The following is a 24,186-nucleotide window of genomic DNA, read 5'->3' on the forward strand; positions in this document are numbered from 1 at the left end:
TTTAATATGTAGAGTATTTGTATAGATAGATATAAAGATACGCGTTGCAGAAATTACGTAAAAATATCATGCCGCGAGACAAGAGATAAGAGGTGTAATATCAGGAATCAAGATAGACATAAGCGAGAGATAAGCCAGTGTAAAAAGCTTTATATTTATCTTTTAAGCTTAAGTACGTAAGAAAAGGTCAATTGCAGTCAAAATTCGAGTAGAATGAGAATGTTGGTTTAAAATAAAATCTAATTTATTTACAATATGGAATATTAAAAACAATTGAATGCTTCGACTGTACGTAGGCTGTGTTCCTTTATTCACTGCCAGTGCTGAAAATCTATAGTGTATGTGACGTAAACTATAGATTTTCAGCACTGGCAGTGAATAATAAAAGAACACAGGGTTATAGTTTTCTTCGGCAACAACAATTTAATTATTTAATATGAAAGGAGAATAAGAATAATACTTTTTTATTCAATTCTTTAATAAGAAGAATGACTTTATTCTTATTCGATTCTTTGATACAGTTCTCTTTGTCAATTTAAAACTGCAAATGACAATCGCAGTAATTGAATCACTGATATATGCCTCAGGGTGGAGACTCCTTTTTAAATACTGGCGGTATCACGATAAGACGCTGGTACCTTTCGTTTGGCTTAGTTTCACTTGTTTTATCTCGCACATTGTATCGCGAGCGCGGAAGTACTGGGGATTATAATTACATTCAGAAGGGTGCAGATTTGTACAAAACCGAATAATGTACGACTTCGTGTGCGCGTATTGTACAGGGGATGGACAGAATAATATGAACACCTCTGGGATGAAATGCACTACTTTTTTATTAATAAGAAATTATAATTTCTTATTATTAAAAAAAGGAGTGCATTTCCCAGATATTCACATTATAATTTATTATTTGTCTTTTATACAAATTTTACCCTTGTTTAGAATAAGGTCTTACAATAGTCATCTTGAATAATCACATCAGATACCGATGAAATGTTGTACTAGCAGAACATATTTTAATTGATTATATAAGTGATGTTAGCAAGATGAAGAAAGCTTCTTATTTTTCAAAATTGTCTTTTTTAAAATTTTAACGATTTTCAACGTAACTGACTGATTTAAAATATCATCGTGTTATTGTTGTATAGCATATTGCACTGGTGACTATTTAAGCATTGCATGACCTTATTCCAAACAAGGATAAAATCTCTATTAAAGACCAACAATGGGCCAATCTCTTATTAATAAAATAAGTAATGCATTTCCCAGGTGTTCACATTATTCTGTCTAATAATTTACATGCTTAACGTAACAATGTTACTTTCAAATTCAAGAAATGCTTTGCTAAAAATTTACTCGTGTGTGCACACACAGAGTGGATGCAAAGAGATGAGACAATGTACCTGCGTGAAAGAATTCTATGACATAAAAGGAATATATTCTTTCAGCAAACGCAGCAAATTGTGATCGTAATACATTGTAGGTAAGGAAGCTACGAAGCTCGACTGCAAAGAGCTAGCACAAAGCCTTCGAGGGGCAGAGCATGCCATGGCGTTTCCGCGGGAAAGGTTACGCGCGGGTGGGCATCTTGGCTGCAGTTTTATGCACCTTACCGAGCACCAGTCGAACGATCTCAACAGCGTGCCAAGATATCTTTCTGATAAGGATCCGCTTTGCGTAACAATAATCTTATCGCACCTTGTGTCGAGAACACATGTGCATTCACAACGCGACAAAAATGATGCATTTCACATTACAATCTAGGTAGTCATTACTGTTGTACGGAATAATTCTGAAGAGACTCTGTAAGAATCTTAGGATCTAAAGAGAAAGCTGAGGCAACGACAGTAGTGAAACATATTTTCCAATCATATTAGTTACTGATCGATTAATAAAAACGCGAACATCAATGTGTGAATCAGAAATTTATTTTACAAAAATCATGCTGCAGGCACAATAAATGTGATATTATAATCATAATATAAAAAAAATTATAAATATCCATGCGGAAAGTAACGATAATCGATTAATGTGATTTTTTTTTTAATATGTGATTAATATAATTTTAATTTTATCTTGCGTGCTACATTCGGTTTTCTTCTTTTACATTGAAGAATACTTAATCGAATTTCATTGAATAATAGAAACGATCTAAATAAAAGACACTTGGAAAAAATATCGAAACGATCATAATACTTCAATGAAACGTACAAACTTATAAGCTTTAATCATCTTCTTGAACTTCTTTTTAACAAAACGTATGAAATCTTATTTAGTTGGACTCCAATTTCTCGATGTGTACCAACTTGGAGACTTTGTCTATCAGATGTGCTAGGTAAGTCTTGTAATTTAGCGGCGCGACTGACGTACAGACGTGTTTTATTCTCATCTCATCCTGGAAAACGTAGAAATTGTTAGAAAATGTATTAATATATTATCTTCTAATATACATATGTGAAAAAATATATAATACCACTGAATATATAAGATTAACTTAGAATATGACTATACAATGGTAAAAAATAGACTGCTATGAAAATTAGAAAAGAAAATTATGGAAAAAATTTTATTAATATGATAAAATGTACACTCTATCGATTACCTGAAAAAATTCTGATTTCGCCCTTAAACTGAATAAGAACCTCTTGAAATTCACTTCGTCGAATTTCTGCATATAAGCGTCGTTATCGTTCTCCTTTAATTCCCCCAACTCTTGCGCCGACATGCCGAATATTTTCTCAGCATCTTCGCTGAAGGCAGTTATCCAGCGACTGCCTGTTGCGTCTACTACACTCATCTGAGAATTGTTACAACAATAAACTGAACAGATATCAGAAGATACTTTCAATATAAATAAATAAGAAAGATGCGAAGACAATATACATACACTTGCCAGCAAGCGATACGTGAAATTTGGATAGTCCTTGTTACACTTCTCGCATCTAAATACTCCGGTAGATTGATCGATTAACTGAAATTAAATTCAAGTTTTACAGTAACTCGTATTTTTTGAAATAGCTTGGAAATATTTTAAAAATTCTATTCGTGTCGCGTACTATTCACCTTCTTCTTGCAACCATCTACGGGACACGCCTTGTAGATGGCATTTTCCACGCGAATCATGTTAACGATCGCCACCACTGTAAATGAATCTGGGAGATTCATTTTTTCCCCCAATCGAGCTTCGGTCGCCTCCTGGAAAGTGCACAACGGCGCGTTGAAGTCACCACTTCCACCTGCTCTAGACAATGATTTAGCGTTCTCCGAATGGCCGACTGCAGTGTACCATCCGCGCAATCTGAAATATGTATCATATAAATGTTATACTGTGTTTTTATGTAATTATATTGTATTTCCAAAATTATATATTCACAACAGCATATTTTCAAAGAAATTTAGAAACGCCAATCTAAATAACAATAAATTCTAATGAAAGACATAATTAAGAAATTAATTAACGTTAAAAATTACATAAAGAGCAAACGTAAAATGAGGTTATTTCTCTCAATTACAAATAAATTTTAATTATAATTACAAAGTTAGAATTGCCTTAATTCAGAATCAGATTGAATATACCTGTGTGCTTCAGGAAGATCAGGATCCTTTTCAAGTACGGAGGAATTTATAAGGGATAAATTTTTTCCACCATTAAATTCGCCGACACGCGCTCCTTTAATGGATAAGATCGGATTATTAGAACCATCAAAGTCCTCGGCTTGCTTTCCCCACAGTGTAACGCACACCTAACAGACAATTTTGTTTATTCACCCGTAACAGCAAAATGTTAAAATCTGTCAATAAACTGCTCACCATTGTGCCGCTGTCATCAACGATATTAACATCTCTCTTCAAGAGCTCTCGGCCGGTAGTTCGTTGCATAATATGTTGTACATCGTTGAAAGTTGTAACGACGCCCAAGACATCTATTACAAATGAATCATTATACCCATAATTTTCAAATTAATCCAATTATATATTTACCAAATCTTATTTTATATCATATTTCAAATTTTCAAATTGTTATTTATTATCGTATACAGTAAAACTTTAATGCAGGGCGATTTGCAATTGATACTTAGAGATAACATTTAATTGCCATTTAGTTTAGAGATAAGATTATAACAAGAAATAAATGTTGTCAATTGATATAGATAAAATTATCGAGGATACACATTAACGATGAAAAAAATCATTTGATTAACGTAACCAATGTTTAAGATTTAATTAGCTTTTATTACTGTACCTATTAAGACATTTTTTTCTTTGTTTTCTACTTGACTTATGGGACAGAAGTTAAACTGCAACGTCGGGATGTCATCACTGTTTTCGTGGCAAGGGACGATCTCTGTATCGCCGGTCATCGTCATCTCGTAATCGTTTTTCAACATATTAAACTGTTTGTTCGCTGCCTTCAGTGTGCACCGCGAGATATAATACACATTTCCAGGCTGTATAAATAAAAACACTCGACAACTTAATCCTTCATGGAGAAAAAGTTTCATATACCCATCGTTGATTTCAGTCATATGACGCGTACATACCTCTATCATGTCATAGAACTTTTCGCATAGATCTCTGAATGCGGTACATCGAATTTCGCCGCTTTCATCGATCAGATCCATGGAAAAAAGCTTGCCTTCTCCGCGGGAGTTGCTCCATGTTCTGATTGGAGACTTATTAGTCACACGAACTTTGATCACCCATCTAAATACAATTTTATCATTGTCCCTCCATCTTCAATGTCGTGTATTTTTAAATATATTTTATACAGAATAGAATTCTCTTACCTGTTTTGGTAAGGACTTAATGCAGCGATTGGTGTAGTAGATATATCAGAAGAGGCATAATGATTTGAAGAACTTCTTTTGGCTACACCATCTATTAGCAAAACAGATTTTAAAAGATCCATTCAAAAAAATATTACAAAAACACAAGTTAATTGGTAATTTATTCTAGACACAATTGGCGCAAGCCAACGATATACTCACTAGTTGGAAAAGGAGAACTTGCAGCTGTGGATGTAGATGTGGATTCAGCATCTGACTTAATGTCTATATTAGTTGGATTGCCTATCTTGTCCTTAACTTCACTGCCAGAAATCAACACCTCGATATCCAATATCACCATCGACACAATCGCGCGTCTGATAGAAAAAAATATGCTTGACATTTGAATTATTTACTTATTTTAATGCAATAAGTAAGGTGTAAATAATACTTTTCTTTGCCACCGTTGTTCACTGAACTCAAGTGATAGTTTAATATTCTGCAGATTGCATTCTCGGTCAAAATTTCATTCGTGATAAGATTATTTAATTGAGATGCCAACATGATGAACCAGCTGAACCTCCGTCCATCGGATACTAGCAATCTGTAGCGATCGGTAGCGACACCATCCTTATTAACGTTTTTGTAACCCTGTAAAATTATTACACAATTAGGAAAACATTCACTGAAAATTACAAAGTAGAATCCTTGTTTTGCACATCCAAAGCATCAGTCCTGTGCAACATGATAATTTTTTATTACAATTAAAATAATGTTTGATTGACAATTGAAATCAAGATTGAAATATTTCTAATGTGATAGACATATATATCACACGAGTCATGACGCATATACATCGAGATATAACAATCACTTAAAGTTAGATAAAAATCTGCATAAAAATGACAGAAGCAATTGTCCTGACTCTGCTGAGTAGACCTTGTTCTGTAAAAAAAGTCACGCTTTCGAGATAAATAATTTTGATGCGCGACTTACGAGGATGTGACAGATCAGAGGTGGGATTTCGACAGTTTCGGTATTGTTGCGCAGCTTTTTTTACCATATATAGTACCTGCGCAACGATACCGAAACTGTCGTTAAGAAGTTACAAAATCCTGCTACTGAATTCTATACTCACCAATATTTGGAGCACCGGCTTCTCGACGTTCGTGCCCCGCATGATTCTCTGAAACAATAAAATGTCGATTGTTACACATCAATACAACGCAATAACAATATAATGCTTTCAACAGATTTACCTCCAACGCTCCTTCCGTTAAATTGTACATGACTGCGGTTTATTATCAGCGTGGTGAGAAAAGTCCTACCGATTATTGCTTATCCAACAAAAAAAAAGGCCGACAATGTCGATATTGTAAGGACCGTCAGGGATTGTGAGGGTTAAAGGATAACTCGATTGAACGCAAGTCCCTTTATTATAATGAGGCACGCTACGTCCACGTGGCTCGGTTTGGCTCGGTTACGAAAATACCAAAAATCTGAGTGGAAACTACTGCTGATACTGCAGACCACGTCCGAACAGGTCCGCACACGTTCTGCGAAGTGATGATACAATCCCAGGTAGCATTAATGTCTAAAAGACATCATAAAGATGTCTTTAAGATGCCAGAAATCTTAAAGATGTCTTTATGATGTCTTTTAGACATTAATTGCTACCTGGGATGATTCTGACTCTCTCGTCTCACGGTTTGAACTTTTGAACAGGGATGAGAGACTAGGGTAGGGAGTGTCTCCCTCGCACGACTCACTCAACCAATCACAGCTCGTTTGCCACAGCCAATCCTCACGCTTCATTACAACCAATCACCGCTCGTGGGGTCGCTAGGCGCGAGTGTATCTGCACGAGCGCCTCGCAGGCGAGCGCGGGAAATTTAAACACGGCCTACGTCCTTAGGCTGCGTTCGGGGAGCGCGCTATCAGCGCTATTTGCTTATTCTATCCTTGTTTTACACCTGATAAGCGATAAAGATAGAACGATGCAATAGCGCTAATAGCGCGCTCCCCGAACGCAGCCGTAGTCGACGTTTACAATATCGTATTTTTTAGGTTACCTGCTACAAACTCACGGAACTCGCAACTCGCAACTATATCTAGGCCTTTACTCGCAACTCGCCCGTGATGCCCGTTGATTTGGCTATACCAGACACCATTGAGTCACAAGTATAACCAGTAGTCCGACTCTGTCAATTGTTTTGGTTCCGCGCCGATCCGATCTACGCATCGACATTTTATTGGAATAATACATTATAACGATGTGAAAAGTGTTTTTAGCAAATGCCAAAAACACTTTTGTGTTTAAAAGCGATTTTAATGATCATTCTATCAAGATGAAATATGTTTATATTTATATCACGTTCTCGTCATTAAAAAAGTAATTGTTGTGCTGTTTTATGTAAAGCAAATCTTCGCGAATTTCGGTGCGCACTTCGTAAAATTATAAAACTGCCGTATACCTAGATTTTTCTGTAAAAATACAAGCTTCGCGCTTTGTAGCCGAACTTTTTGTATCTTTCATATTTTTCCGCCTTTTCCTCAAGTGCAGAAAGTGCAGTTTCGCGAGGAACGGAAGGCAGCCGAGCGAAGTTGGCTGAAGATTGAACGACAGACGCGATCTATCGTTCGTAGCGGGAGACATTTCGCGACAAACGTCAGGTCGAGCGCGCGCGCACGTGTGTATGTATGCATTCATTTTCTGTTTCCTCTCGCTCTCGGTGCAAACGTGCAAATTTCAGATTGTTTTCGTCGCACAGCTGATAGCTGATGTGCGCGGTGCGCGCGGACAACACGCGTATCAACACGTCGCCAACTCGCCATCTCATTTCCGTTGAGATTGGTTGGGATTTCATGCCGTTCGTTTAACGCCCCCCGCGACACCGAACGATGGCGAGTGCGAATGACAGATCGCCGAAGCTCCAGCCCAACGAGGAGGTCGTAGAGGAGCTCACCCGAGATCTAGAAGGTTCCTGTATCCAATCAGATGGCGACCGAGCGGCAGATTGCTCTTCCAAGAAGAACGCGCGATCGAAGGGCACGGTCGGGGGCAACGCGTGGGACATCGTGGACGAGGAACGCAACGAGGATGATGACAACGCACAAGACGCGGATTCCCCCCCTTCGGAGGACGTGGACGAGGTGCTCCTTAAGGACAGAGACCTGTTACTGACGGAAAGCGAGCAAGAGGTGTGTCCACAATGTTTTTGAAATAAGACCTCTCTTCTGCAATTTTCTATTGTCCAGATTTCACACCCCAGTTAAAAAAGTTACCGTTATATTAATCTGAAAACAATTATGTACAGAGATTTACTCAACATTCTGTGAAAAAATTTCCATGCATTGTAATCTGTCTACTTTTGCAGGCATTGAAAGGGGAAGCAGAGAATCTAAAGCAGGTGGGCAATGACCTTTTCAAAAGCGGCGAATACGTACAGGCGATATCGCGGTACACGCAGGGATTGCAGACTTGTCCTTTAGTGTATAGCAAAGAAAGATCTATATTGTACGCGAATAGGGCGGCGGCGAAAGCAAAGTGTCAGGTGATTGTCGAAGACCCAAGATTACGGATAAGATATTGGTGCGTTTATGCCTTACTAAGTTGGTCATTGTTTCCAGACAGAGAAGGATTCGGCGATATCGGATTGTACCAAAGCCATCGAATTAAATTCAAGTTACGTAAAGGCGTATATAAGAAGAGCACAGTTGTACGAAGAGACAGAGAAGCTGGATGAGGCGTTAGAGGACTTCAAGAAAGTATTGACATTCGATTCTAGTCACACGGAAGCTAATCACGCTGTCAGGGTAATGCGTAATGTGCAATTATTGCTTATGTAAAGTGTGACTTTCTGAGGAAACTTGGCAGAACAAAGATCAACTTTTTCGAGAAAACGTGTTTAAAATTTTGGAACATTCAAGTATCATAAAAAAAAGAATAAATAGTATTTTATAAAACAGTTTGGTTTAATTCATCTTTGTTTCACAACGAATAAATTAAATCAAGAGACACGGTAGTGTCTCGCGCCAAGTATACGCGGAGCGAGACCGACCGTGACTCTTACGCGACGCAACGGGTTGCGAGTGCTCGAGATGTTTTGTATTATACGAGATAGGTAAATGTCCTATCTCTAAAGCTTGATTTCTTCTTCAATTTTAAAAACAGCAACCTTGAACCAGTTTTAGTAATAAATAGTTTATATAGATATTAGAATTGCCAAAATTTAAAAATCCAAGTTTTGTCAGGTCAGGTTTCTTCTAAAAGGATCATGTATACAAAATGCAGGACTTTATTTTTACAATTTATTTACATCACAATTGCTTGTCTTTCAGAGGTTACCTCCGTTAATCGAGGAGAGAAACGAGAAGCTGAAGACAGAAATGTTGGGCAAACTGAAGGATCTAGGGAACATGGTTTTGAAACCCTTTGGCCTTTCCACAAACAACTTCGAGCTGGAGAAGGATCCCAACAGTGGTGGTTATTCCGTAAAGTTTCATCAGAACCCCATGTAACAAGCTAGTTATGTTTCTTATTTATAAAAAAAAAAACTGGATAAAATGTGTCCTTTTTACCTGTAAGAAATTAAGATATATTTATATATTCTACACGTACATATTCAAATCCTATTATGGATTTCATCCCCAGCTTCTACAATTAAATATAGATATTAATGAAATGTCGACGAGAGAAAGTACAAATCGTCCAAATTGAGAAACAAATCTCATCAGATTTTACGTACAAAGTCACTTCGACGGCTCATCGCGCGAGGCAAGCTACACCTCGAAATATATCTCTGTTCGAATTAACCGAGGCTTCAACGAGCAACGTATATCGCAAGTCGCAATGTCGGATATTCCGCTATATTTGGCGCCGATGCTAGACCGGATATAGCTTATGGTTCAATAATACTAAGCTATATCGCGATAGCCGATAATTTTAGCCGCGCTCTTTTCCGCGAAGCGGTTGAACGATCTCGGGGGGGCAACGAACGACCTCGCGCGCAGATTACGGGAAATTATTATTCGATCTCGATTGACAGTTTTAAAACGTAAAATTACATAATTATAATAATATCGGAATTAAAACGGCGGAGGTGAAAATACTCAATCGATATTTTCTTTTGACTTTAAAGGCCGGTATTCATAGTATTCTTATATTTAAGACCGTCTTGAATACGATCTTAAAATGTTATGAACCAATCACAGAGCCGGCATTAGCGTCTTAAGACATTACTTAAGACGGTCTTGAAATAAGAACCGACTATGAATACCGGTCAAAGAATGTTTATAAGGAATATTTAGTACGTCGAAATTGCAGCAACATTTACATATCGATACCTAAAAAGTAACGTTAGTTCCCTACTTTCCTGCCCCCTCTCCCCAGTGAGCAAGTGCAACGAACGATCAGGAGGGATGGATCGGTGACGTATCATCGGCGTGATCGGCGACGCGCAAGCGTCTCGACGTCATCGTCGGCGGAGGCGCCGGTACATCGTCGGAGCGGACGGGGGGCTGAGCGAGAAGAGGGGGACGAAAGCGTGCGCGTGGGTGCGCAAGGCCATCGCGGCGCCGCGGGTCAAAATCGGGGGCGCCATTCCCCGAATTCTCTTCCTCGGGGCGCCAATGAGTCATGTCCGAATAACATATCGTGTCATCGCGATACGTAATAACGAACATAATTAAGATCAAGTTAAATCAGCGAAATCGAGGAGCGTAAACATTTATCCGCGCGTCCCGGCGCGTTTAAAAATATATATTGATAAAAAAGACGGTATAAAAATCGATCGATGAGAGATCGTGATATTTAATCGCGCGGGGGCGGCGAGCGGCCACCCCGGGCGAGCGCCGATACCGTAAAGGGACGGGGGGGCAGAGGGGGACCAAGAACGCGGCGCCGCGGCGTGTCGTCCGCGCGTCACGAGCCGGAGGAGGGGTGCGCGAGGGCGGGAGGGAGAGAAAGAGGGAGAGGAGTAGCTCGGCAAGGGAGGGCGAGAGATATACGTGACACACACACGCGCGGATGGCCGTGCACCGTGACGACGCCGAGGCCAGGCCACGACGGCGACAGTGAGGGAGCGAGGGGGAGACGGCAGAGCAGCCGAGTCGCAGCCGCGGGGCGTAAATATACGTGTGCGTGTGCGCGCGCGGCAACCGGGGTGCCCCGGTTGATCCGCGGTGTGGGACACGCGCGCGATCCGTACGCGGGACACGAGGTACATCGACGAAGGAACATCGCCGTGACGACGACGACGAGGACGAAGACGGCGGCGGCGGCGGGCAGCTTTTCGCGTCCGAATCGATAATTCGAGCGCGATCGTGGGCAGCGTGGCGGACGAGGGAGTCCCCCGAACGCGAGAAGGACTCCGGAGTACTCCGGACGAGCGAGACGCGGGCCCACCCTCTCTCGCTCCTCCTCTTCTCCTTCTCCTCGTCTCTCCGTGGGATACGCGATTACGTGACGAAGTGATAAGAGAGCTCGCGGCGGGAGCGGGCGCGCACCGTCGCCACCCTCGTTTACGTTATCGGCGCCGCGCAACCTATATCCGGCGGCACCGCACACACCGGCGGCGGTACACCCGAGGGTCTTCCGGCTGGAGAGAAAGAGCGGTGGTGCTCGCGATACACGTACGGGCGAACGGCGACGATGATGCACGGCGATAAAGGGGTAAGCCGGACGATGGAGCGCGCGGATTCCCGCCCGTCGGGAGTTCGGGAGTCCGCGATGGAAATCGGGTCACCGGTTCGCTGTCAGGCTCGTTATCGAAGCGACAGCGAGTATCCTGGATAGCGATATCCTTTCGTTTGGTCCCCTCGATCCCGTCTCGGCATATATCGCGAACCCCACAGTCCCCACACGGTGCGACGATCGCGAGAAATTTAAGGACGGACTTTCGGAAAGATCCGGAGAGACGCGCTTCCTCGCGGCAGGTTTCTTGGCGAACGAGGATTTCCGGCTCGCTAACGAGAGAATACCGCCCTTATGGTTTTCGCGTCGAAAATAGGGCGGCTGCATTTTGCAAGCGCGTAAATTGTTTGTACTGCGAGTGCAAGGATAATGTAACTAGGATGACGAACAAGATATCTGTTCTTCGTGGATCTTTTCGGGTTCAAGTTATCCGATAAAAAAATGCAAAAGGGTGACAAGGCGATGTGCGAGTCTTGATTTGTTGTTTGCTTTAGTTAGCAAGATCTTATTTATGATTTAAAAATCTCTATTATTAAACACATCGCTAATAAGGCTTGGACAGTGAGAACTATGACGAAATATTAATTCGTTTCGTTTCGCTTTTAAACAGAAAAAAACATTTTACATAGGGCAATATTTATATTTGTAAACAAGATTTCAAAGAATCGCTAATTCCGCAACACGGATTACGTCTTCGGCGTTAATAAAAGTAAAAAGAAAGTCTCTCGAGTCACAATAAACGCGTTTCAAGTTTTCCCATTTCTCTCTCTCTCTCTCTCTCTCTCTCCCTCGCGCGCGCGCGCGCGTGCCATTCGATCGTGAAAATTTCCGTCTTATGAGAAACTGTAATGTCTGTATAGCGCGCGAATCTCCCGCAAATAGCACGTACAAACATTTATAATAGTAAAGACCGATAGCGCAACTTCCACGCGAGAGAACGGCCGCAAAGGCGAAGACTTTCAATGTTGGAACAACGTCGTGTCTCCTCGACGCCAACGTTCTGTGTATCGCGTCCAATTAGGGACCTTTGTAAAGGGATACGTGTGCCGTGAAAACATCGTTAATTAACGCGTTTTCTGAGAGTCTCGTCTATAAGGATATCGATTCCTTCGCGGATCATACACGTGCGCGTCTTCACAAAGAAAGGCAGGAGGGTCGCAGCTTTCATCTCGACCAGATATTTTTATACGTAAAAGAGAGGGATTTTTATTGTGCAAAAAAGAGAGAGAGAGATAGAGGAGTTATTATTGAACCTTTATATATATATTTCCTTTTGTGCGTGGAGGTTACTATTTCGTTAAAACGTACATCAGTTCTTCTACGGGAGGCTTTTATTTCAATCGGAAATTTTTATTGCGCGCGGAAGTTGCTTCTCGTAATAAAAGAATAAGCTCGATTTGGAATTGAATGCGCCTGCCTGTCGTAATTAATATCAATGGTAACCGACTTTGTCGGGCACTCGACTATTGACGGACGCTGCAACATTATTGACACGGCCGTCGGAACACGGACGCGGCTTTATCGCGATTACGATTATTTACGGAGCGCGATGCAATTATTTCCACGCGCGGCTATTTATCACATGAATTTCCAGCGCAAATTGATAATCGGCGCAAAATGTTAATCGCGTAAACGGTTCGCACCCCCCCCCCTCCTCCCCTCTCGTCGGGCGGGGAGAGAAAAAGAATTTATTTAATGGCTTATTTTCTTTCGCACACTCGAGAGAAAAGCTCATTAAACGCCACTTTGGCGTTTAATCTGATTTCGAAAGTTATATTTACAGCGTGGTCGTTCGATTGCGCGGATCGCATTACGAAAATTGCTCGTCATTCCACTCTATACATACGGGGGTGTGTCGAAAAGAGCCGAGCCCGAAGGGTCGAGAACTTTCCAGCGAGGTCTTATTGTTAGAGCGGCAAACGAGCGACCCGAAAAACGAAGCTCATCGACAATTTAAATAAGCCCTCGATAAAATATTATACGTTTCGAGGATCGATCGCGTAGTAAAATAAATGTCGCTAGACCGATGACAATTAAACCCCTTCGCTCTGTCCAGTCCCCATTACCCTCCGGGGAAAAAGGGCTCGGCCCTTTCGATACCGCGCGGATGGGACACCCCGTATATATGTGGACGCGTATTAATTTCGCCGACGGCAATTAGACAATCCGATACCGCGCTCGAGCGCGCCGTCCTCACTTTTACCCCCTCTCCCCATGAATCCCTTCATTAGTTGCATGTACGCATTTACGGAATTACACGTGCCGCGCGCTGTCGCGCCCCCGACATCTCCCCCTCGCCTCACCCTCAGATTCGTATTCAGCCACACCGGATTTCCGTGTATGTAACGCGCGTGTCTTTGATCTCTGATGAATCGCGGCCCGTCGCGATTGCGTAACGCGGCGAATTATGCCTCGTATGCGCCGCGGCACGCCGATGGAAATCGTCCCCGGGGGCCCTCTCGGAGAGCTCACCGGGGGACTCCGGGGACGCGGTTCTAATTACGGCTCCGCGGAAAATGATGTATCGGGCTGTTATATCGCGTATTTCATTGCGAGTATTTCTCTCTCGCGAGAGAATTAATGTCCGTGTTTATTAATCACGTCGCGAGTATATCGAGAGCCCGCGCGATAAAATCACGGGATGGGAAAACGCGGTATGTAAACACGCGCGATATTTCATATTTACACGGCGATTCTCTTTTAATAAACGCGTCCGAGAGGCGGGGGGGGGGGAGATGATCGTATCGCGGATATGTCGGGAATTTGTTTCACGAGCGATCGAAACGGAGAACCCCCGCGGGCGATGCTTTTCTTAGAGGGGTATAGTTTACGCATGCGAGAGAGGGTATCATCGATTTATTCAGCCGCGTTGTAGTATTTGATAACAGTACGCGCGCACACGCACACACACACACGGCAGTTTTGTTACTTAGAGGCGCCGTATGTGTATAATGTGTACACAAACGCACACACATGCCTAAACGGTGGGTGCCGTGTCATATGTCACCCACGTATATGTGCGTGTGTGACGCCCACGCCGCGCCGCAAATCCCCCTCGAGCTGGGGCACGCGACCCACGCGACATCGATAATCGTAATTCCCGGTCTACGATAGGTGTTTTAAGCCCTAAGCGTTAAGAAATTGTTGAATCACAGTCGAATTTGAGGAGAATAATTGACTGTGATTGGTCAATTTCTTAGGGCTTAGGGCTTAAAACACCTATTGTAGACTGGGACTAAAGGGCCTGAGCAGAATAGCTGACTTATAATTTTAAGACAGAGTTTTATGTTCTAAATCTTTATTTTTAGTAACGCACAATACTGTCTTGTGTCTCTCAAGTCTTGTAAATGTTGACACTTTGTACACACGTTTAAGACTTGAGAGACACAAGACATTGTGCGTTACTATAAAAACAAAGATTTAAAGCACAAGACATTGTCTTAAAATTATAAGTCAGCTATTCTGCTCAGGCCCTAAGGGCCTAAGCAGAATGGCTGTCTTGGCAGTGTTTTACACTAAAAACATGTGTAAAACATGTGTGTAAAACACTGCCAAGACAGCCTGGACTGCCATTCTCCTTAGGCCCTAAGTGCCCATCTACAATAGGTTAAGCCCTAAGCCCTAAGAAATTGACCAATCACAGTCAATTATTCTCCTCAAATTCAATTGTGATTGAACACTTTCTTAAGGCTTAGGGCTTAAAACACCTATTGTAGACTGGGACTAATGAAATAATATGCGGCACAGGTGGAACTGTGTTTCTAAACACGGCCGCGGCCAGATCGGGCTGGCTTGAAAACAAGCCACTTAAAGAGGGACGTCGATATAAGCCGAGCCGGGGACTCCGGGAAGGAGGGTGAGCGATGTAAAGACCTCCCCGGCGAAGGTACGAAACGCGGGATAAAGCCGATAGGGCGCTTTCTTTCGCGACGGGGGTTGCCGTTCTCCACGCGACGGGACATCGCGTCGCCGAAGGTCGTTCGTGTCCTCGCGCGAGCTAACTCGATGTGACGCGGAATAAAAACTTACGACCGATACGATCTCTAAATTGCCCCTCATATCGGCGTTTATGTAGGGCTCGTTTTTTCTCTAATTAGCTCGAAGAGACCTCAGCCCCTCATAACTGCGTGTGTAAGGGGAAAAGAAATATGAAAAGAAAAAGAAGCGGAATCGATAGGGGAACGATGATGGTCCAGATTGCGCCTGGATCGCTCCAATTTAAGATTGTTTGTTACCAAAATACACGACCGGCGAAAGTATGAAAGTAAAGGGGAGAGACGCACTGTTAAATATTAAAGGATGAAATTAAAATCAGTAGCTTGAATTAAATAACATTTTGTTATTTTCAACTACCACGTGTGTTGAAATTTATTATTTTGACACAAAACCAGTATTATTTTAATTTCATTGGTTTAGTTAAATTGACGAGCATATTGAGTGGCAGGAACAGTGGCTTATAGGAATGCTTAAAAATTATTCAAATTGAATACAATTTGACACTGCGAATTTAACAGTGCGCTAATCTACGACCAATTCATTCCAGTTGCAGGCAGTGAGATGCAGGCCGCGAAATCTGCAGGCGCGCCGCAGGAGGTGGCCTCTGCGACTGGGCCTCTTCCTGATCTACGTCCTCGTGCAGTACGTCTCGAAAGCGCCTACGTCGGCCGAGACGACGACGGTGCTGTCAACGAGCACCGCACAGTGGATGTCGGAACCGCCGGTGTCTACGAACGACACTTCCATGGAGGAGGAAATGATACAGCAAACGACGACGGTCAAAACGACGAGGAGGACGAGCCATCCGGAGGGATCCAAAACTGAGGCGCCGTTGAAGGGACACGGACGCGCGAAAGCCAACGCGTCGAACGGGTCCGCGAAGACCAAGGAGTCCGAGAAGAAGAGTACCGAGACCCCACCGCCGAGGCACGGTCGAAACGACACCACCACGGTGAGTGCTCCCGCAGGCCTCCCGGTCGCGATACAGCCGGACAGTCAAGTAGAGAACGTGGATTCTGCGAAGCTATACAGATCTTGTTGGCGAAAGAAACTCATAGATTTGATATATAAGACTTGCTGTGCGCAATACGCTTTATTGCATTTCTATCGACAGCACGCCGAAATATTGTACACTACAATTGTCAACAAAATGCGACGGTAGATTAATCGCAGAAGTCGAAAGACTTTGTGACATAATTTCGTTGCGTTACGCTTGCCAAGCTCTGTGAAGCTATCATGGGTGCAATCCGATGCTAATCTTCCGTGATCTCCACTCGATTTCGATAATTCGCTTACTGGCGGTTTGTACATTCCGACGGAGACACCCTGTATATCTCGTGGCGCAGATGGATGGTAACGTCTTGAGAAAACAAGATTAGAAGCTGTCGCCCGGATCAGAATCCAGATACGCGATACACGGTGCGTGATGCAGGATTGCATAACACCTGCGTCAGGCGTGATACTGCATATGATTGCGGATTAACGTGCCGACATTACGATGGCTTTATCCGCGAAGATACATCTCGATCGTTCGAAAGAATTATAAAGACATGATCAATCTGTATTAATAATATAATGAATGATACTGTTAAGTGATGAAGATTAATAACAAATGTTTCTTGTTTTTTAATCTTTTTTCGCCACGAATGGCCCAGGCCACCCCAACCACCCAGATGACTACGAGGTATCCGTATCCCACGGTGAGACCGCGAAGGACCAACTGTTCGGCGCCCGCCATAGAGCAATTTCCGCGACCGTTGATGGGGCCCGAGGCCAGAAAACACGGCGGTCTCATAATACACGTCCTGGCCGCTGTCTACACTTTCCTGGGCCTCGCGATTGTCTGCGACGATTACTTCGTCTCGAGCTTGGACAGGATCTGCGAAGGTGAGGCGAGTGAAAATCCCTTGCGGCGAACGTGTTGAAATCAATAATACCACTGACTCTGGTTACGGCATTACGCGTAGATAGTTTTGCATAAGAGGATCGTATTTCATCGCGCGGATCTGCCGCGAGATTTGTTATTAAGAGACGGTCATCTCGATTCTGCCTTTTTACCGTGAATGAAGGTCGCTTTTGGATTCCCGATGCGTTCGACGCGTTCTCGAGACAGAGACGTTGTTTTGCAAATTTATTTTAAATGTATTAATTGAAAACAAAGGGACTTAGAGCCATGACTGGATGGCTTTGTTTTCAATTAATTTATTAATAGGTTGAGCCTCTTTTTTAAACATATTAATATATTACCTCTTTCTTTTTTCAGAATTGAGACTGTCTCCCGACGTCGCCGGTGCCACTTTCATGGCGGCCGGCTCTTCCGCGCCCGAATTGGCGACGGTCATCATCGGCGTGTTCTTCGCCAAGGACGATATCGGAGTGAGTATCGTGCTCGCAATCGCGGTCGTCTAATCGCGCCTCGTACGCTGCGCTGCGTTTATTAAACATCCTGAATCGTGAATCATATAAATTACCTTATGTAACCCGATGTGCGAGTAAATTTTATTTTGTTTTTCCTTAATTGTGAAGGGAACCACTCTCGCGTTATCGCGTTACGTGGATCTAGCTCGGCAGCGAGCCGGACGTCCTCGTTGACTAACGGTGCAGAGTTCGGCAATTAAATCTTTCTTCGTCGCGTTTCAGGTCAGCGGCGTTATCGGCAGCGCCGTTTTCAATATAATGTTCGTTATATCGATCTGCGGCCTATGCACTGCGACGGCCTCCAAGTTGAACTGGTGGCCTCTCTGCCGAGACTGTTTTTTCTACGCCATCTCGATCCTCGTGATGCTCGGCGTGATTTACAACGACTCCATATCCTGGTGAGCATCGTTACACACTTGCATGCGTCCGATCGCAGATGGAAACCGACGCGGAATCTCACAGACGAAATAAAAATGCCTTTCAGGATGGAGTCTCTCTTCATGTTATTCATGTACGCGGTCTATTGTGTGGCGCTCTCGTTCAATGTTAAGTTGGAACGTTGGGCGAAATCGTACAATATTCCGTTCCTGCCGAAAGACGACGAACCCGCCGAGGAGAGCGCCCTGGTTAGCTACAGATCCTTACAGGAGGATCGATTATCTTATACCGGTCCCAACTCGCCGGTCACCGAGCAAATGAAGAATCAGGAAGGTAATCAAATAATCTTGTCAATTCATATCTTTTGTGTATTCTCTAGAAATCTGAATGCATTGTTCATCTCTCTTCCAGGAAACGGCATTCAAGAAACGATCGAGCAACAGCCACACCAGCAGCAGCAACAGCACCCGCCAGCACCGAGGCAGCCCGATTATTACAAAGCGAAGGAGCCCAATCCCAACGAAGTGTCGCCTCTCGTGATGCCGACGGACGGTAGCAAGTGGACCATGTTTACCTGGGGCCTTGTGTATCCTATCCATTTCATGTGCCGGGCGACAATGCCGGACTGCCGGCAAGAAAAGTGGCGGAGCTGGTATCCCTTCACGTTCTGCATATCGATGATCTGGATCAGTTTCTACAGTTACATAATGGTGTGGATGATCACGATCATAGGTAACGTTATCGTTCGAACCGCGAGCGGCTATTTTTTTTTTTGAGTGCAGTCGTTTTAGCAAAGTGGCCGACTTACAGGCAGCACTCTGGGCATTCCCGACACTGTGATGGGGTTGACTTTTGTTGCCGCCGGTGTGAGCGTGCCAGACGCTCTTTCCTCGCTGGCGGTCATCAAGGAGGGTCTGGGAGATATGGCGGTCAGTAACGCCGTGGGCAGCAACGTCTTCGACATCCTAGTATGCCTCGGTCTTCCGTGGTTCATACAGACCGCTATGATACAGCCTGGCTCGCACGTAAACGTCACCAGCAGAGGTACGCGGATTTATCTATCTATTTTTTAAATCTCTTTATCTACAGAACGTACATATTTGTATTCTATATACATCTCGTTCTTATCAGGTTTGACATATTCCACCGTTTCCCTGCTATCGACAGTGCTATTCCTAGTGGTGGCGACACACCTGAACGGCTGGAAGCTTGACCGACGATACGGCATGGTCCTGATGGTCTGGTACTTGATATTCATCATGTTCGCGTCGCTCTATGAGCTCAACGTCTTCGGCGAGATGAATCCGCCAGTATGCCCCAGCAAGTTCTAATGCAAAGACGCCTCGTTCGTTTCCGACCTTTGCTTTGCTCAACGCGGAACGATCGTCCGGAGCAAGAGTTTCCGGCCGATTGGCTCGCGAACGATGACGCACGCACGGTCGTAAATCGTCGTAAAACGCTCAGCGACCTCGTTCGAACGTCCCTTTCCTCCCTTCTTCTTCTTCTTCCTACTCGATAACGAAGAGACAGCGAGAGACAGAAGAGCTTAGAAGGTAGCTGGGTAGCTGCATGTCGGAAAGAAGCACGATTTTTAGCTTGCTGTGAAATTGTTGAAGCGACCGTTCGAGATTTTAGGTAAGAGCAAAGAGCTTGTCGTTGAGCTTTCTTTCTTTTTAGGCTGTTGTAGAAAATCTAGACAATATGTGCTCGCGCGTGAGTACACAGGCATTGTATCCTATTGGTGCTACCGAAAGTGACAAAAGAGTATTTTGCTTGCTTCCGTTCGACTAACGAGTCCCCGATCAATTTTCCACAATTCGGGTGAAAGTACAGGAAGTTTATGAATTTTTCCAAGCACCTAAGTTTTCGGACAGACAATACGAATACTAGTATTAAATTGTAATTACCGTTCGATGACGTATTCGCGGCAATATCGCGACAGTTTACTAAAATCAGAAATCGGTCATTAAAAACGATCGTCGCAAAGTTCCAAGCTTCAATCTCAACTCTTAGTCGCAGACCTCGTTGTACGTCGCGCGAGACTTGTTCGAATTGATATAGAAAAGAAGATGTGATACGTTTTATATATCAGCCATATTGCGCAAATGCCTGAGTACCATGGAAGGGGAATGCGTCTTGACAATTGATCGTTTTATATCCTAAACATTAGAGTAAAAAGATCCAGAGTAGAGGTGTGGCTTGTTAGAATAGATCTTAGGAGCGTCATATCTGCAGCTAAATGTTAAGACTGTTAACGGTGCTGTGCGAATCGTCGGAAATCGATATCACTGCGGAGCTGTTACGAACGTGAAAATATTTGACGAGAGCGGGCGAGAGAATTCTCTCTCTAGGACTGTTGTCGCAACGTTACGCGCGATCCTTATATTATCCGACACGATGGATATAACACACCTACTTGTATATTTTTTAAATATATTTTCTATCGCGATATCGGAGCGCGACGTACTGCGTAAAATGTGAGATAAGAGGAAATATCTTCGCGCGCTTCTTAAGACGCGAGAGGTAGACTATACGCAAGGTGATTATGACATATTTAATTCGGGTTTCGTTAAAAATGTACTTTTGCCGCCATCCAAGTAACCGGAAGAGACGAGACTTCGCGAGATCAAAGGAGATCCCTCGTTAGCGTGAGTGTAAACGTAAAATCACCTTTTTTTCCAAAAGAGCAGCAAAAAGAAAAGGAAAGGGAAAGAAAAATGTCTTGAAGCGCCACGCGAAGAAAGAACCGAGCGAATTATCCCTCCCGAGTGACCGGGAGTAAATTCACATTCCTCGACGCGCGCGGAAAAATCGCGAGAACGAATGGAGCAAGCGAAATTTCATTTCCGCGACCAAAGGAGACGGTGGAAGGAAGGGGGAGGGAGCGAGAGAATTCGGTTCTCCACGAGGACGAACGAGCGCTGAAAGTGACAATAATTAACGCAGCCTTATCCGAATGAAAGTATCTACAACCAGCACTATTATACTGCGCGTTCCTTGAGACCGATTCGCGAAAAGGGTCACTTGTAAAATCGCTAGACGGGCAAGAGGAACCACCACCCACGGTAACAATCGGCGTACCTCCGCTTCCGGGATCCTTTGATCTTTCGAGCGCGCCGGAATCGGCATCGATGACGAGCCGACGGAATTCCCGCAGGAATCGCAAGAGATGAGGCTGCATCGAAAAAAATAAAAATCGAATATTATAGCAATATATAAATTAAAGTGTCAATAATATTAAATATATACGGTGGAGATGTTAAAGGTGAAAATATCGCCTAAGATATTAAAATTCATTTGAATGACAAAACGGAAAACTTAGGTCAATATGAATGAATAGTCAATAAAAAAAAAATTCTCTTTCGTATATGTTCATATTTGAGAATCCTGCGAGCAAACATTCTGTCGATGCAGCTCGTTGGGGTTGCATCCTTAATCGGCTGTTTGCTTAATCGGGATTAAACGATCGCAGGTAATGAAATCTGTAAGAAATCGCAAGGATCGCGCAGACGCTTTAGTGTGATTATATAAATTTAGCATACATATAATATACATATATAATATATATAATATAATGCGAAGAAGCTTAGATCGTAATGACTATTGACCGTTCAACGTGTTTGTTCACTACGTTTGTCCGTTATTGTTAGCGCGTTAGAGCGATTTATGCATATAAATACTATTATTATAATATGTAATAATATATACTATATTCGCGATGCGTTCGGTGCCGATGGCGAAGTGACTGGGCTGTACTTCGAGGCCCCTTTATTTGACTCCGAGACGAGACCGGAAGTGTAGCCAGAACTCTACGAGCGTCTCGGCGTCGGACGCATCGACGCACGGCTTCCAGGATTTAGGAAGCGCCGACCGACAGTAAAAAAAAAGGCGCCTTAGATCTTCATTAAAAGCGGACCAGTCTCGCCGTCGATTTCGCGGGTTCCGTACCGCGGCGTCGGTCGCATAATTCGAGGGGGGGTACCCAGCGAACCTGGTGAACGAGCTTCGCGCGCACACGGAGAAGCGAGAGGGAGGATCGTCAGGGGTGCGCTTTAGGAATTTCTTTGGCCTCCGTGTGCCCGGAGGCGTACTATGTAGTTATACTCTTGGGTTTCGCGAACGGCTAGCGGTGACACAAAATTCACGGGGAAATCTTTAGGAGGTGAAAACACCTGGCGTCGCGCCAGGGCCCCTGACGTGGAGAGCAGCCGCGCGAGGACCCCGCGGGTCCGCACCTCGAGCATCAACGAATGAAAAAACGTTAAGGACTTATTGTTAGAGTTTGCTAGGGGGAGTCTACCCGTCTAATTTCCGGCGACTTTCTTTTCTACCGTGCAGCCCGAAACCGTCGGCCCGAAAAACGCTCGACGATCGCTCGGGGAACCGGTGTGTCGTTTAGAGTCAATTCACCTGTGGCAATTATTAGTAGTAATTAGAAGAGCGCGGGGGCGACTTGGAGGACGGGAAGAAGGGGGGGGGCGCGCGCGCGCGCGTTTCCTCCCCCTGTGTCCCGCTTCTCGGGACGCGTCCGAACGTCGATCAATTCGAGGGTGTCCTTAATAGCGTGTAATCGAAGTCAATAACGTACCTTTTTAGACGTTTCTCTCTTATAATTGTAATTCCCGTGAATCGCGCCCGTCCTCTAATACGATGTTCCCCATTACCTCCAGCGGTTCCCGGAGGATCGCACGCGGGGAGGCCGACGACGATATATTTATCTTTACACACAGACACGTACACACACATCGAGTACACTTGTACAAAACGCAGCGGGCAGGATAACGTCGGGCGACGTTAACGATATAGGCATATACCGGGATATAATACGTAGATTTTATATCACGATATTGTGTACTTAGAAGACTATATATATATATATTGCCGATATATACATTATTACCTGATTAATTAAGTTTATACGGCCGTTTCTCCTCTACCCGCAGTATTATCCCAGTCTTCGTCGCGTATATACGTTCGAATACGTTCGTACCTGTTAAATCGCGAAGGAGAGAACCCACCCATCCTCCCCCCCCCCATCGTACGATAAGTTGTCTCTCAGATGAGTTATTTCTTCTCCGTGATCTTACTCGACGCCTCGCTTTTCGCATTTCGATCCTGCCTCTCTTCTTTGCAGTCGGGACGCAAGCGGCAGACGCAGCCGGCCGATGGCAGCTTCGAAAGTATATTCATAATTATAACGAGACACATAATTATATAGGCACATAAGACATATTTAAAGAAAAAAAAAAGAACTGTATACAGTATGAAGAAAGTAGATGTACAACGAATACAACGATATCGGCTGCCGCTGTGATATAGACTCGCTATTTTGCCCATACCGCTTTTCAGCCGTCGAGGGAAGTTTCCTGATTTCCTTATCCCTTTCCGCGCTGTTCACGCGTTGTCGTACAAAGTGCAAAAAAAAAAAAAAAACGTTACCGGGATCTCTCCGACCTGTGTCTCTTTCCGTCGTTATTCAAGTTTCCAGAACTATATCCTAACGCGTCAATATATATCTAGTCATAGCTTATTACAACGTTGTGTAAATAATTGTTCTACCAGTGTCGCATATATAAATATATATATAAGTATTATATATATTTATATATTTAAATATACATATATATAATACACACACAACATACACATACAAAGACAACTATATATACATATATATGTATGTATATTGAGAGTATACGTACGTAGTGAACGCAGAGGGAGATAGAGAGAGCCTAAAGTACATATATATCTATATATATGTTATACATAATAAATTTATGCGCCACCTTTCGCAAGGAAAGCTATGTACCGAATGGAAACGATTTAATATTACACATACCTTGTTTAGCTTGAAAGCGAGAGGAAGGTAGACTAGTTATGTACTCTAATGTACTTAAAACGTTTCAACAATAAAGCTATTGCTACCAATTAAAA

The 24,186-nt window shown here is 43.5% G+C and overlaps 3 protein-coding genes across 5 annotated transcripts; 2 read left to right on the top strand and 1 right to left on the bottom strand.

The window, feature by feature from the left end:
- Nucleotides 1-1,910: 1,910 nt before the first annotated feature.
- On the bottom strand, nucleotides 1,911-6,494 carry LOC139808454 (replication protein A 70 kDa DNA-binding subunit-like). The gene is made up of 13 exons (XM_071770467.1): nucleotides 6,026-6,494; nucleotides 5,905-5,952; nucleotides 5,218-5,417; nucleotides 4,989-5,143; nucleotides 4,788-4,878; nucleotides 4,542-4,704; nucleotides 4,244-4,448; nucleotides 3,811-3,923; nucleotides 3,577-3,743; nucleotides 3,064-3,298; nucleotides 2,888-2,971; nucleotides 2,603-2,797; nucleotides 1,911-2,395 (listed from the first exon to the last, which is right to left on the bottom strand). The coding sequence occupies exons 1-13, from the start codon at nucleotides 6,053-6,055 to the stop codon at nucleotides 2,273-2,275; spliced, it is 1,809 nt and encodes a 602-aa protein (XP_071626568.1). The 5' UTR covers nucleotides 6,056-6,494; the 3' UTR covers nucleotides 1,911-2,272.
- Nucleotides 6,495-7,433: 939 nt separating this feature from the next.
- Nucleotides 7,434-9,382, top strand: Ttc1 (Tetratricopeptide repeat domain 1). 2 transcript variants are annotated; one of them, XM_071770479.1, is made up of 5 exons: nucleotides 7,434-7,460; nucleotides 7,545-7,967; nucleotides 8,144-8,320; nucleotides 8,397-8,582; nucleotides 9,108-9,382. In XM_071770479.1, the coding sequence occupies exons 2-5, from the start codon at nucleotides 7,668-7,670 to the stop codon at nucleotides 9,285-9,287; spliced, it is 843 nt and encodes a 280-aa protein (XP_071626580.1). In that variant the 5' UTR covers nucleotides 7,434-7,460; nucleotides 7,545-7,667; the 3' UTR covers nucleotides 9,288-9,382. The 2 variants fall into 2 exon arrangements, with proteins under 2 accessions (XP_071626580.1, XP_071626579.1); XM_071770478.1 differs by lacking the exon at nucleotides 7,434-7,460 and having other exon boundaries at nucleotides 7,471-7,967.
- Nucleotides 9,383-10,717: 1,335 nt separating this feature from the next.
- Nucleotides 10,718-24,186, top strand: LOC139808451 (probable sodium/potassium/calcium exchanger CG1090). Of its 2 annotated transcripts, XM_071770459.1 has the most exons (9): nucleotides 10,735-11,439; nucleotides 16,004-16,408; nucleotides 17,112-17,343; nucleotides 17,720-17,832; nucleotides 18,097-18,272; nucleotides 18,359-18,585; nucleotides 18,664-18,984; nucleotides 19,063-19,296; nucleotides 19,384-24,186. In XM_071770459.1, the coding sequence occupies exons 1-9, from the start codon at nucleotides 11,419-11,421 to the stop codon at nucleotides 19,581-19,583; spliced, it is 1,929 nt and encodes a 642-aa protein (XP_071626560.1). In that variant the 5' UTR covers nucleotides 10,735-11,418; the 3' UTR covers nucleotides 19,584-24,186. The 2 variants fall into 2 exon arrangements, with proteins under 2 accessions (XP_071626559.1, XP_071626560.1); XM_071770458.1 differs by having other exon boundaries at nucleotides 10,718-11,439; nucleotides 18,359-18,984.

This window comes from Temnothorax longispinosus, chromosome 2 (assembly GCF_030848805.1).
Source record: "Temnothorax longispinosus isolate EJ_2023e chromosome 2, Tlon_JGU_v1, whole genome shotgun sequence".
Taxonomy (NCBI): Eukaryota; Metazoa; Arthropoda; class Insecta; order Hymenoptera; family Formicidae; genus Temnothorax; species Temnothorax longispinosus.